At 32.2% G+C, this 12,350-nt stretch overlaps 1 protein-coding gene across 6 annotated transcripts in view; it reads right to left on the bottom strand.

The window, feature by feature from the left end:
- The window catches only part of anks1ab (ankyrin repeat and sterile alpha motif domain containing 1Ab), a 33,001-nt gene that overhangs the window by 3,627 nt on the left and 17,024 nt on the right, over nucleotides 1-12,350 (bottom strand). For 2 of the 6 annotated variants that reach the window (XM_051112585.1, XM_051112586.1), the window contains exons 4-12: nucleotides 10,973-11,071; nucleotides 10,479-10,625; nucleotides 10,284-10,391; nucleotides 10,020-10,190; nucleotides 8,441-8,572; nucleotides 6,506-6,577; nucleotides 6,290-6,373; nucleotides 5,849-5,986; nucleotides 5,101-5,283 (exon numbers count right to left, since the gene is read on the bottom strand). In XM_051112585.1, coding sequence (XP_050968542.1) covers nucleotides 5,101-5,283; nucleotides 5,849-5,986; nucleotides 6,290-6,373; nucleotides 6,506-6,577; nucleotides 8,441-8,572; nucleotides 10,020-10,190; nucleotides 10,284-10,391; nucleotides 10,479-10,625; nucleotides 10,973-11,071 — 1,134 coding nt within the window. Of the gene's footprint in view, nucleotides 1-159; nucleotides 576-2,516; nucleotides 2,616-5,100; nucleotides 5,284-5,848; nucleotides 5,987-6,289; nucleotides 6,374-6,505; nucleotides 6,578-8,440; nucleotides 8,573-10,019; nucleotides 10,191-10,283; nucleotides 10,392-10,478; nucleotides 10,626-10,972; nucleotides 11,072-12,350 lie in introns of those variants that run through there. The other 4 variants (XM_051112581.1, XM_051112580.1, XM_051112582.1 and 1 more) reach the window with 4 other exon arrangements.

The raw sequence follows: 12,350 nt of genomic DNA, 5'->3' as shown, positions 1-12,350 counted from the left end.
AAAATGTGATCTAGTGCTACGGGGTTCGAGGAGCGCCGATGGGAAACTGCGTTATGCTGCATTCATGATCGTGAATGTACGTAAACTTGAAAAACAGTACTAGTATTGCTGTTGCAGTCAGAGATGTATAATGTATAATGTATAATGTATAAAATAAAATAGAGAAGCTTTCAGAGGCGATTTTTTCGGACCATGACGGAAGAGTTTGAGGAGGCTGGTTATACGGCAAATCCAAGGATTCCAGAAAGCGCTCATCGACATAAAAGGAAGGTGGAGGCGTTCGGCTCTCCGAGAGGGCAATGCAGGCAAGGACCGGGGTCGGGATTGGAGTGGAAAGTAGTCTTGCCCTGAGGGAGGCTACAAATCACAGTGAGAAGGCACGGGGCACTCGAGTTTATGGGGCGTGGGGTTGAAATGGGGCAGCAGGCGGGATTGGACAAGGGCCGTGCCCTGCTTCAAAATATGGTGGTCTCATACTTGGTGCTACTCGAAGGCCTGGAGGATTCCCGTGGTTCGAAGAGCCAACTGGTGCTGCCCAGGGACTGCAGGTCCGTTTCCGGCTCCAGCGGGTCGATCTGCCGGAGAAGTAGGAGCGAGGAGTGAGACTGCAGGAGAGAATGGCAGCCAACGGAAACCCACATTTCACAAAAGTGAGGAGATAGCCGTTGAGGATGAACACCATGTGGGAGAAATCACCGTAGACAACAACACTCATATCTGGACCTGATGCTGGTTTGAGCTCATTTTTTTAGCTCGTTTATACACAAACAAATGCTTATTATAGCCACTAGTTAACAGACAGATGTTCTTGCAAATGGATTCTTAAATTCATGAGGTCAACGTGTCTTAATCGTTAAAAGTAACGTCTTTTAAGAAGGTCGCCTGATCCTGTCATTTCAAGTTGTTTTCAAAAAAGTGGCAATTTTGAATTTGACAAAGTGTAAATGTAAGATAGCTGTCTGCAATGTTGCTGACACAACATTTTAAGTATTGCTTAAAACGCAATACTTTCTTTTTGAAAAGTCCTTTCAATGACATTCTTAGGCAACACAAACTTTATGAAACGCCCAGTATTGTTTTCTAATAATTTTTTAAGACATTGCTCCAGGCATGGAGAACCCAATTGAAGAATTGTGTAGTGATCTGTGAAGTACAACTATAACTGAATAAATCTCCCGAAAACATGTCTAGGTCACATTTCACCCCAAAATTCCTGCAAAATTATATTTGCATGAATGAAAATAAAGCCTGTTTAGAGCCATTAGAGTTTTGCACTGTGACATTATTTCCATGACAATTACACACAAAATTGTAACTTTTTACTATACTATTATAAGGATTAAGCAATATTAAATGCACTACAATGATGCATAAATACTAAAACATAAAATTAAAACAACTGAAATAATATATTGCGTATGTGTATCTATACATATACACACTGCCATTCAAAAGTTTGGGATCAGCAAGTTTTTTAATGTTTTTTAAAGAAGTTTTTTCTGCGTATCAAGGCTGTGTTAAAAATACAGAAAAAAACAGTAATATTGTGAAATATTATTGCAATTTAAAATAGTGTTTTAAATTTTTTTTTTTATTTTAATATACTTTAAAATAGAATTTATTCCTGTGATGCAAAGCTGAATTTTCAGCACCATTATGCCAGTGTCCAGTGTCACATGATACTTCAGAAATCATTCTAATATTCTGATTTATTATCAATGTTGGAAACAGTTGTGCTGCTTAATTATTATTATTTAATTTTTTTTTTTTTGGAACCTCTGATACTTTTTTCAGGATTCTTTGATGATAAAACGTTAAAAATAATAGCATTTATTTCAAATAGAAATATTTTGTAACAATATGCACTACCCTTTAAAGTTTGGGGTCAGTAAATTTCGTCTTTCTTTCTTTCTTTGAAAGAAATGTATACTTTTATTTAGCAAGAATGTGTTAAATTGATAAAAAGTGATAGTAAAGACTTACTGTGTATTGTTAGAAAAGATATTGTATATAATATATTAACTTTTTAATTGTATTCAAAATAAAGTCTCAATTCAAACCAACAGTAGTAAAAATAGGCATCATTTTCTTCATGCAAAATATAATATCTTGTTTCCTTTTGACTCCGGAGTGAAATATCATCTAGACATGTTCTTGACAGGTATTGGGAGATTTGCTTAAGCAAACTTTGTTTTTTTGACATATCGAACACATCCTCAGGCCAAAACAAGAATTCGCCAATGACACAACATATCCTCATCCTTGAATTTTGATTGCAACCTTTAAATCCTCTAAACAATTTTACTTATACCACATTTCAAAGTTGTGACCTGTTGCTAGTGTGAACCAAAAATGTTCATGGGGGTAAAAAATAGGTGGATAACAGTGAAAACTGGAAACGTAACAGGAAAATTAGTAAAGTGAATAAGTGGCAGGGAAGAGAAAGCCAGAGACGTAGCAGGAAGAAGAGTGCTGGAAAATGTGAGGAAGAAAGAGAGAGATAGAGAGAACAGAACCTGAACTCCAGGGCTGATAGAGGGCAGCGGGAGGTAGGAGGGACGGTGGGCGGAGCACGTGTGACAGTAACAGCAGCGGCATTCAAGCACAGGTGCACCCTGGGAAGGAGGACCGGGCAGAAGCTCAGAGACACAGATTACAGGCTTACGGCAACAAAATAAACACATATAAGACATGAAAAATATATCGGGACTTGAGGTGACACCTCTCGACAGAATTAAACTTGGAACATGTGGGTCATTACTACAATGCAGTACCTTATTTACCACTCAATCATATATATATATATATATATCTTAATTTTCTCTAATTTTTTAAAGATGGAAATCATATCTTTTATCAAAACTAAACATGAAGGTGAATTATAAATGGTTTCACTACCTTGGTTTTAGCAGATGTTTTTCATCCTGCACAACATGAAAAACATATTCCAAAATTTTTTTTCTTTTCTAATCAATATGTTTTCTTGGGAATAAATTTAGTTTTTGGTCATTTATTTATATTTGTTGTGCCTCAGTCTAAAACATTCAATCTGGATTGATAAATTTACAGAAATTATCAAAATGAACTTGAAAATTTTGCTCAATTTTAAGTTAATTTATTAATTTAAAAGTTAATTTTGATATTATTTAAAAATGTTGAAATGTTGATGTCATACTAATTTCTGTAAATTTTAAAAACAGACTGATCACAGCAGAGCTCATTTACATAAAGCGGTACACTGTTTAATACTAGGGTTCAGAGATGAGGATTAAATTAAAAAAATAAATTAAATTAATAACATTTGATGTCTGAAAAAAATAATAAATTAAATATTAAATTACATATCCTGTGTAGATTCAATTCAATATCAGAAGAAAAAAAAATATTTAATTAAGTATTAAATTAAATTAATATCCTGTGTAGATTAAATTCATTGTCAGAAACAAATTTTATAAAAAATGTGTTACATATTTAATTAAATATCATAGTGAAATGATCTTTTAGATTCAATTCACTTTCAGAAATTTACATTCATATTCAAATGTATTACTTTAGCAGCTTCCAAGTGAGAAAGTTCAATAAAATCCAATAAAACGCCAATAAAAAGTTTGATCAATTTACAGAAATTAGCATGATATCAACATTTTAAAATGTTTAAACAATATCAAAATTAATTTCAATAGAACTTAAAATTGAACTAAATGAATCTTTTGCTCTTGTTGACACTGTGATGAAAGCTAACTATTAATCCCTTGAACAACAATGGATCATTTTAGCTTTTCATTTCCATAACGTTTATTGTCTTGCAATTTTGCAAACAATCTAATCATACTTAATAAAGTCTGTGCTTGACTAAAACATATCACCTGCTATATCCTTTTATAGAAACACAAGCCTAAAAGTTCAAAAGGTACTGCAGATTAGAAATGACCCAAGAATTTAGCTCAAGTTGAAACAAATCAATACTAAAATTCACCAAAAATTCAGCTACTCAAAGTCAATCCCACATTGCACTGAACACAAATAAGAAGCGTGTGCTGCAATTATATTGTGTTAAAACTGACGCAGTAATACGCAAATGTAATATAGACTTTCGTTAGAGTATATGCCCTATTTAAACTGATATAAATGCAAATAATGCTGCAGAGCAGCTGTGCAACTGAGAATATCAACTCCAGAAAATAATGCTTGTGAAAAAAACGGTGACCAAAACCTTAAGAAACTGTGAATCAGTTGTACCTCTATCCTTCACAGCCATAATATACGACACTGACTCTGACTAAAGTCTATTGATTCTGGGTATTTTAAATACAATATTTCAATTTAGGTTTTAAGTTCTGTGCACAGGATCTGTGTGACAAACTGTTGATTGACACAGAAAATCATTTTGACTCATCCCACAGTTTGTATAAGCTAGCAAAAATCATGTTTACAGTAATGCGTTTATAATGGAGGACAATATATTGCAATAAACTTCAAAATAGAGAAAATACACAACATTTCTGAAGTAAAAAAAACTCAAACATGAGACTTACTAGCTTGAACATAGCGGTAACGTTCACACAATATGCACAAGGATACCAAGGTGGGAGGTTTACGTAGACACTACATCCCACCAATAAAGCTTTACATTGATGAATGGTTTGTTAGAATAGAACAATATTTGGTCGAGATACAACTATTTGAAAATCTGGAATCTGAGGGTGCAAAAAAAATCTGAATATTGAGAAAATTGCCTTTAAAGTTGTCCAAATGAAGTTCTTAGCAATGCATATTAATCAAAAATTAAGTTTTGATATATTTATGGTAGGAAATTTACAAAATATCTTCATGGAACATGATCTTTACTTAATATCCTAATGATTTTTGGCATAAATGAAAAATCAAAATATTTTTGGCTATTGCTACAAATATACCCGTGCTACTTACGGGTCACATTTCTGCTTTTAAAGCCTATGGACATCCACTGTAAGTGCAATACTATAAATGCTACTTTTTACAAACTGTGGGAGAACAATTTTTCTGTGGCAATCATAAACGTGAACACATTATATTCATTATACTATGATATCAGATATCATGTGCTGAACTTAAACTCACAGCGGAGCGGCGTGTACTGTTGCGGGACTGCGAGGTGGGCCTGTTGGTCTTGGTCTCAATGTTTTCGGAGGCTGGACCAGCATACGAACTGTGACGACGGGCCGCCTTCTGTGCCTGGAGAGCCATCTGATACGCTACCTCAAACGCTTGTCCCAGCGTCAGGATGATCTCATACGTTTGCGTCTGTACGGAAAAACAGCCATTAGCAGAGTCATGAAATAATTACACAATATGTGTTTTCACTCTAGGTAAGGCTAAGAAACTATATTGGACCTGACACCCAAACCGCAACCTGTGAGTGTTTAAAGCAGAGCCCACAACAGAGCCCCTTTAAATTAAATTAAATTAAATTAAATTAAATTAAATTAAATTAAATTAAATTAAATTAAATTAATATCCTATGTAGATTTAAATTAATATGTCAGAAAAATTAAATAAAAAATTAATTAAATATGAAATTAAATATATTTAAATTAATATTATCTTTAAAAATATATAAAATGCATACAAAATAAATAATTAATGAAAATTACATTACATTAAATTACATTTTGTACCCTGACAACTTAATATTATATAAAAAAATTAAAAAGTTATGTTCGCTTGTCAGTGCTGATTTAGACTTTAGACTGTATTATCAGCTTAGTAGCTCAGGTTTGATTTTGTTTTCATATTGATTTTAACAAACCTATTCTTTGTCAACTCTGATTGGTTTCCCTATAAAAGAGCAGGTAAAAACAACACCCACCACTTCTACTGTAGTGAAGACATGGCAAAAGTGATAACCAGACTTCAGGTCTTTTGTGATGTATGCAAATGTGCAAAGGTCATCCGGATCCTGGGCCGCACACGAGATGTTCTGGATCTCGTGCTCTGCAACCATCGCCTGCAAAAGTATAAAAATATCGAGCGAGTCCATCACAATTTTCAAACATCCGTGAAAAACATGAGCACTTCACTAATTCATAACCATACAGGCCTGTGTATCCATATATAACCATGATCTATCATTCATGTCCGTGCCACAAATAGTGCAGGACGGGTTACTGTCGAGCAAATCTCTGACTCTGATAGTCAGAGATGGCTTGATGGCTTAGCAAACATCCCTAATAATATGAAACAGCTCAATTCTCCTGGTTTACTCTTATGTAAACCAATGTTAACAGTATGTATTAGCAGTTGCTCTTACCTTGGTTGCTGCGTCAACAAACTTGACTCCTCTGTAGGTGATATTCAGTATTATGACGGGACCTTTCCGGTGATCCTTTGATTTCTGGTAAACATAAAAGGCATAAATTCATTAAAAACCAATTAATGGACCAAGGCAGACTCACAAAACTATGCACAAAACTTAACATTTTAAGACATTAAATAATAGCATACTGACTAATACATGCATATATACCCTTATTCTAGCGCATGCCTCCTGCGTAGATTCAATGCCTCTTAGGTCTCGGATGATCACAGACCCTAAATACTGGAAAAGAAAAGAAAGGATAGAAAAATATATTTTTCAATATAATTTAAACAAGTTACGTGTGTGGAATGATACAATAAAATATAAATAATATAAATATAATATATACATATATTTACCTAAATTAAATTAAATTAAATTATTAAATTAAAATAATTATTTAATATTAAATTAAAATCCTGTGTAGATTCAATTCAGTGTCAGAAAAGAATAAATTACATGCAATAAAAAATAAATACAAATTCAATAAAATATAAATAATATAAAATATAAATAATAAAATACCTAAATTAAATAAAATATAACATTAAAATCCTATGTAGATTCATTTCAATGTCAGAAAAGAAAAATATAAATAAATAAAATATAAATAATAGCTAAAAATAAAATAAAATACAGCTAAAAATAAAAATTGTATTAAATATTTTACAATTTAAAATAGCTGTTTTCTATTTAACATACTGTAAAATGTAATTAATTAAAAATGCAATAAAATATAAATAATATAAAATATAAACAATAAAATATCTAAATTAAATTAAATATTAAAGTAAAACCCTATGTAGATTCAATTTAATGTCAGAAAAGAATATATTAAACACAATAAAATATAAATAAAATACAATAAAATATAAATAATATAAAATATAAACAATAAAATACCTAAAATATTTTAATATATTGTAAAATGTAATTTATTCCAGTGATGCAAAACTGAATTTTCAGCATCATTACTCCAATCTTCAGTGTCATGATCCTTCAGAAATCATTGTAATATGTTGATTTGTTGCTCAAGAAGCATTTATGATTATTATCAATTTTAAAAACAGCTGTCGCTTCATATTTTTGTGGAAAATGAGATGAAAAGAAAGTTCTAAACAACAACATTTAATTTAAACAAATATTTTGTATATACATGTAGATATATTTAAATCTATCATTACCAATATATCTATCGCTATAATGCTACATAATACTTCCTCTCTCAGTTTCATCCCAGGACTCACATTTTAAAAATAACAATGACGGTTCAAAAGAGCTCTTTAATTTTTAATGTGGTGCTCATTAATGGATCTTTTATTATTTAAATCTAGACTCTGTCTTACTCTGGTTTTGATCTTTATGACCCGAGTCACAATCCTTTTGAAAATCCTTTTGGGGTTTGAGCTGCAACTGGTGACTGAACACGCTCTGACACACAGAGGTGTGGTGCTCGCACAGGCGCTGTGAGTTCGAAACCAGCCTGAGTCATTTCCTGATCCACCACCATTTCCTGACCTCTTTCTACTGTCCTTTGGCAATTTCAATTTTTAGCCAAGAAATTAGGCTTATAGCTGTTAAAAGAATAATTCAAAATGAAATTTTGCTGACACTCACCCCCAGCCCATCCAAGATGTAAATGAGTTTGTTCATCAGAACAGATTCTGAGAAATGTAGCATTATATCACTTGCTCACCAGTGGATCTTCTGCAGTGAATGGGTGCCGTCAGAATAAGAGTGCAAACATGCAGCTTTTGGCTTTACAAGATGCCAGTTGATGGACTGGATTAGTGTGAATTACTTGTGGATTACTGTGATGTTTTTATCAGCTGTTTGGACTCTCATTCTGACGGCACCCATTCACTGCAGAGGATCCACTGGTGAGCAAGTTAATGCTATAAAATCTGTTCCTATGAAGAAACAAACTCATCTACATGCAAAACTTCATTTATGAAATACTGTATAGATGTAATTAAACTTATTTGTTAAAAACACACAAACATGAGAATAATACTTTCCTCTGCTAGTGTTTGGGTGTATAAGAGCAACTGATGGAAGTTACTATCATACAAACTGACAAATCCTGACAAAAAAAAGACTTACTCTGGCCTCATAAACGCAGGATTCTGTGATGAGTTTCTCAGGGTGATGGTGCCAGGTGGAAACTGTGGTGTATGTGGCAGAGTGGCTGGAAGGACGAATACTTATACGTGTATGCCGATCTGCATGACGGTCCTAATGAAAAACAACAAGTGCAATCTGAGTCAAAATCACACCAACTAAAAAAAAAGACATTCAAAGTGGAGTTATATTTAATAGTATTTTGCAGCATTTACTATTGTTCCTCCATAAATTTAAAAGCATAATGAGTTTAAATAATTCATAAATTGCCTTATTTATGAATTATGAATTATTCATTTTCAGTGGTGTTACTGTGCCCCGTGGTAACAGACATCAGCATTCAAACATGTACAAGAATGAATTCTTCACAAAGACCTCATGGCCATTTTAACTCATTTGTTAGAGAGCATGTGGAAACATAAATAATAAATATTACTAAATAATAAGTTTCATGGAAAAGTATTTTTTTGTATTAAAAATAGCACTACAGACACCACAAAATCTTACTTGAAATTTTCGGAATTTTAGACGCACTTAAAAATACAAAAGGTTATTCAAAGAGAAAAAACAGTTCTTACTGATTATTGTATTTAAAAAAAAATTAACAATAAAAATATATTAATAACAAGCAAACAATGCTTTTTGCATTCTGTTATTTAGGCCAAAAAAAGTAAAATTTAATTTCATTTGGTTAATTTGGAGTGCAAAAGAACACTTTTATTTTTTTATTAATTATTTTAATATTTAAATAAACATAAATGTTGTATTTTTGGTATAACCTTAATTTCTAAGAATTACAATTGCATTATATTTGTTAAGAATCAGGGTTATTATAGTTAACTACAGCTGAAATTAAAAACATAAAAAAAGGTCTGATAATTTAAATAAAATAGACATTAAACTGAAATAATATAAACTATAAAGAAAACTTTTAATTTCTCATTTTAATTTAGTTTACCTTGATATACTAAAATAGCTCAAATTGAAATAAAAAATAATGGTAACACTTTAAAATACGGTGTCATTTGTTAACATGAACTAACAATGAACAATACATTTATCACACTATCTATTAATCTTTGTTAATGTTCGACAACAAAAACTAGCTGTTCGTGGTTTGCTCATGTTAGTTCACAGTGCATTAACTAATGTTAACAAACATAACTTGTGATTTTTAATAATGCATTAAAATAATGCAAATGCTGCAGAAGAATTGTTCATTCTTAGATCATGTTAACTAATAGTAGTTGACTAATGTTAACTAATGAACCGTATTGTAGTTACCAAAATAATAAAAACATAGACATATAAATAAACCCAAAAACTACTAAAAAAAACAAAAGCACACAACAAAATGACTAAAACTTTAACTAAAATTAAAATGAAAACAGAAAACCAAAAAAAATATGCAAAATATTAATAAAAACTATTTTTTTTTATTATGTAATGTAGAACTGCACAGACACGGTTTGCAACATTTACCACAGAATGACTCAAATGTGATTCATTACTTGAAAGGAGTCATTATAATCACACTGATCTTAGTCACAGAGGTGCTTACATGTGAGCGTGATCTTTCACCAAAGGAGCGAAGGGAGATACTGCCATCCTGATCCAACGCTCTGCTCTTTCGGCCTGATTCTCCCAGCGGAAGCAACATATCCATGGAGCGACTGGTGTACGGGTCCATATAACTGAGCGGTGACGCATTCTGAGACAACAGGTCCTGAATCTTGTAAAGCATATTTATTGTTATAATTAAATAGCATGTACTGAAATTTTAAATCCATTTCAGGCCTTAATGATGCTGAATACTATCTTTTACCTTGAGTTGGGAAAAGCGGTTGGATTTCGAAGGTGCTTCCTCATACGGCCGCTCTGCTATCGAGGCTATAATCCTTTTTCTGTGACCAAGAAGGCCAATTTTCAACACCTGCGTAGAGCCAAAATTGTCTTAGTGTGTCAGATCAGTACAAACGTCACAAAAGAACTTACAGACCAGCATGAAAAGCACATTTACATTAACAATTTCGAGCTCCCACAGGTTCTTGACGCAGTCCAGGGTGCGGTAGCCACTAGACAGGAAGTTGTGCAGATACTCTCCAAGACCCAGAGTTTCCAGCCATGAGGACAGAGAGGTGCTGCCGTCACAGCCCAGAGCTTTGACCTGAAGGAGGAGAAAAATGCCATCTCAAAATAAATCACATAACATAGTGTATATAATTAACTCTGAGAATCCAGGAGAGACATTTGGACACTGAAGTAACACTTAAAATGTCTGAACGTGATTGCATCAGCTGACAAAATATCACAAACCAAGTGTAAACAAAATCTTTTTCCAGAACTTCACTATTCCAAGACATTTTCGCAATGGCTTTTAACCAACCAGTCCCAAGGTCATTTTAAGTGGAAGAAGATGAAATGTGTGCTGAAAAAGTGCTATCTTTTTAAAAATAAATGCCACTGGTTTCACACATAGTGTACAAATATTATTTAGGGACTGAAACACGCTACCTTTGGAAGGCTTTTTGCTGCATGAAGGATTTTCTTTCTGTGGCCTGGGTCGGTGATGCCAATTTCCTGAAGGTCCTCATCTTCCATCACGTTACTTCCCTGAACAAATGCACATTCACATTAGTTTCTGCTTTACGAAAGTGACAAGAACAACCAAGTGTTGTGTGAAAGTGACAGCAGGGGTAGTTTGATACAATAGTTTTAGGTACATCTAGTACTTGAGAACACCAGAACACTTATTTAATGCCTTGTAAGAACATTCAAACCAGTAACCAATTACCTCTTTATACATTTTATACATGCATACACACATATACATATAAAATATCTACACTCCAAAAAACATTGGGTTAAATACAACCCAGTGCTGGGTGGAATATGGACAAACCCAGCAACTGGGTTGTTTCGACACAGCAGTTGACCCAAACCTCTGGGTAGTTTATTTAACTTAAAAATGACTATATGGCTGGCTTAAAATAAAACCGAATTGGCTGTAAACTAAAAATCAGACATATTGTGAACATTAAATTTTGGGTTAATTTTAAACAAGAAATATAGTAATTTATAAGCAATAGCTGACTTACATAAAACTACTTAGAAGGTTGGGTTAACATTTAACCCAAATGCTGGGTCAAAACAACCCCCAATTTTTTTTTTTAATGTATTTATCTCTCTCTCTCTCACTATCTATCTATCTATCTATATATATTTATATCTATCTATCTGCATCTCTCTATCTATCTATTTATATATATAATTTATACTTATAAAATGTGGCCCTGGACCACAAAACCAGTCATAAGGGTCGATTTTTTGAAATTGAGATTTATCAACAAAGACTTATCAAGAGATTTGAAAAAGGAAAAATAAATAAGCTTTACATTGATGTATGGTTTGTTAGGATAGGACATTATTTGGTCCAGATACAACTATTTGAAAATCTGGAATAGGAGGGTGCAAAAAAATCGAAATATTGAGAAAACGCCTTTAAAGTTGTCTAAATGAAGTTCTTAGCAACGCATATTACTAATCAAAAATTACGCTTTAATATATTTACCATAGAAAATTTATAAAATATCTTCATGGAACATGATCTTTACTTGGATCGATAATTTTGACCAATACAATGTATTTTTGGCTATTGTTACAAATAAGGGTCACGTATGGCTTAAAGCATCACATAATTTAAATCAAATTTAAAAACACATTATACATTGAATCTACATTAAGGATAACATTTTTCCTACATTTTCCTACATTTTTCCTTAAAAAATAAATATATTTTATTAAATAATAAAAAATAAAATAAATAAAAATAAAAATAAAATAAAAAATATATCAAAAAATGAACACTTTTTTTTTTAGTAAAAAAGTTAAT

This window comes from Labeo rohita, chromosome 6 (assembly GCF_022985175.1).
Source record: "Labeo rohita strain BAU-BD-2019 chromosome 6, IGBB_LRoh.1.0, whole genome shotgun sequence".
NCBI classification, from domain to species: Eukaryota; Metazoa; Chordata; class Actinopteri; order Cypriniformes; family Cyprinidae; genus Labeo; species Labeo rohita.
This window is presented reverse-complemented; position numbering and strand designations above follow the sequence as displayed.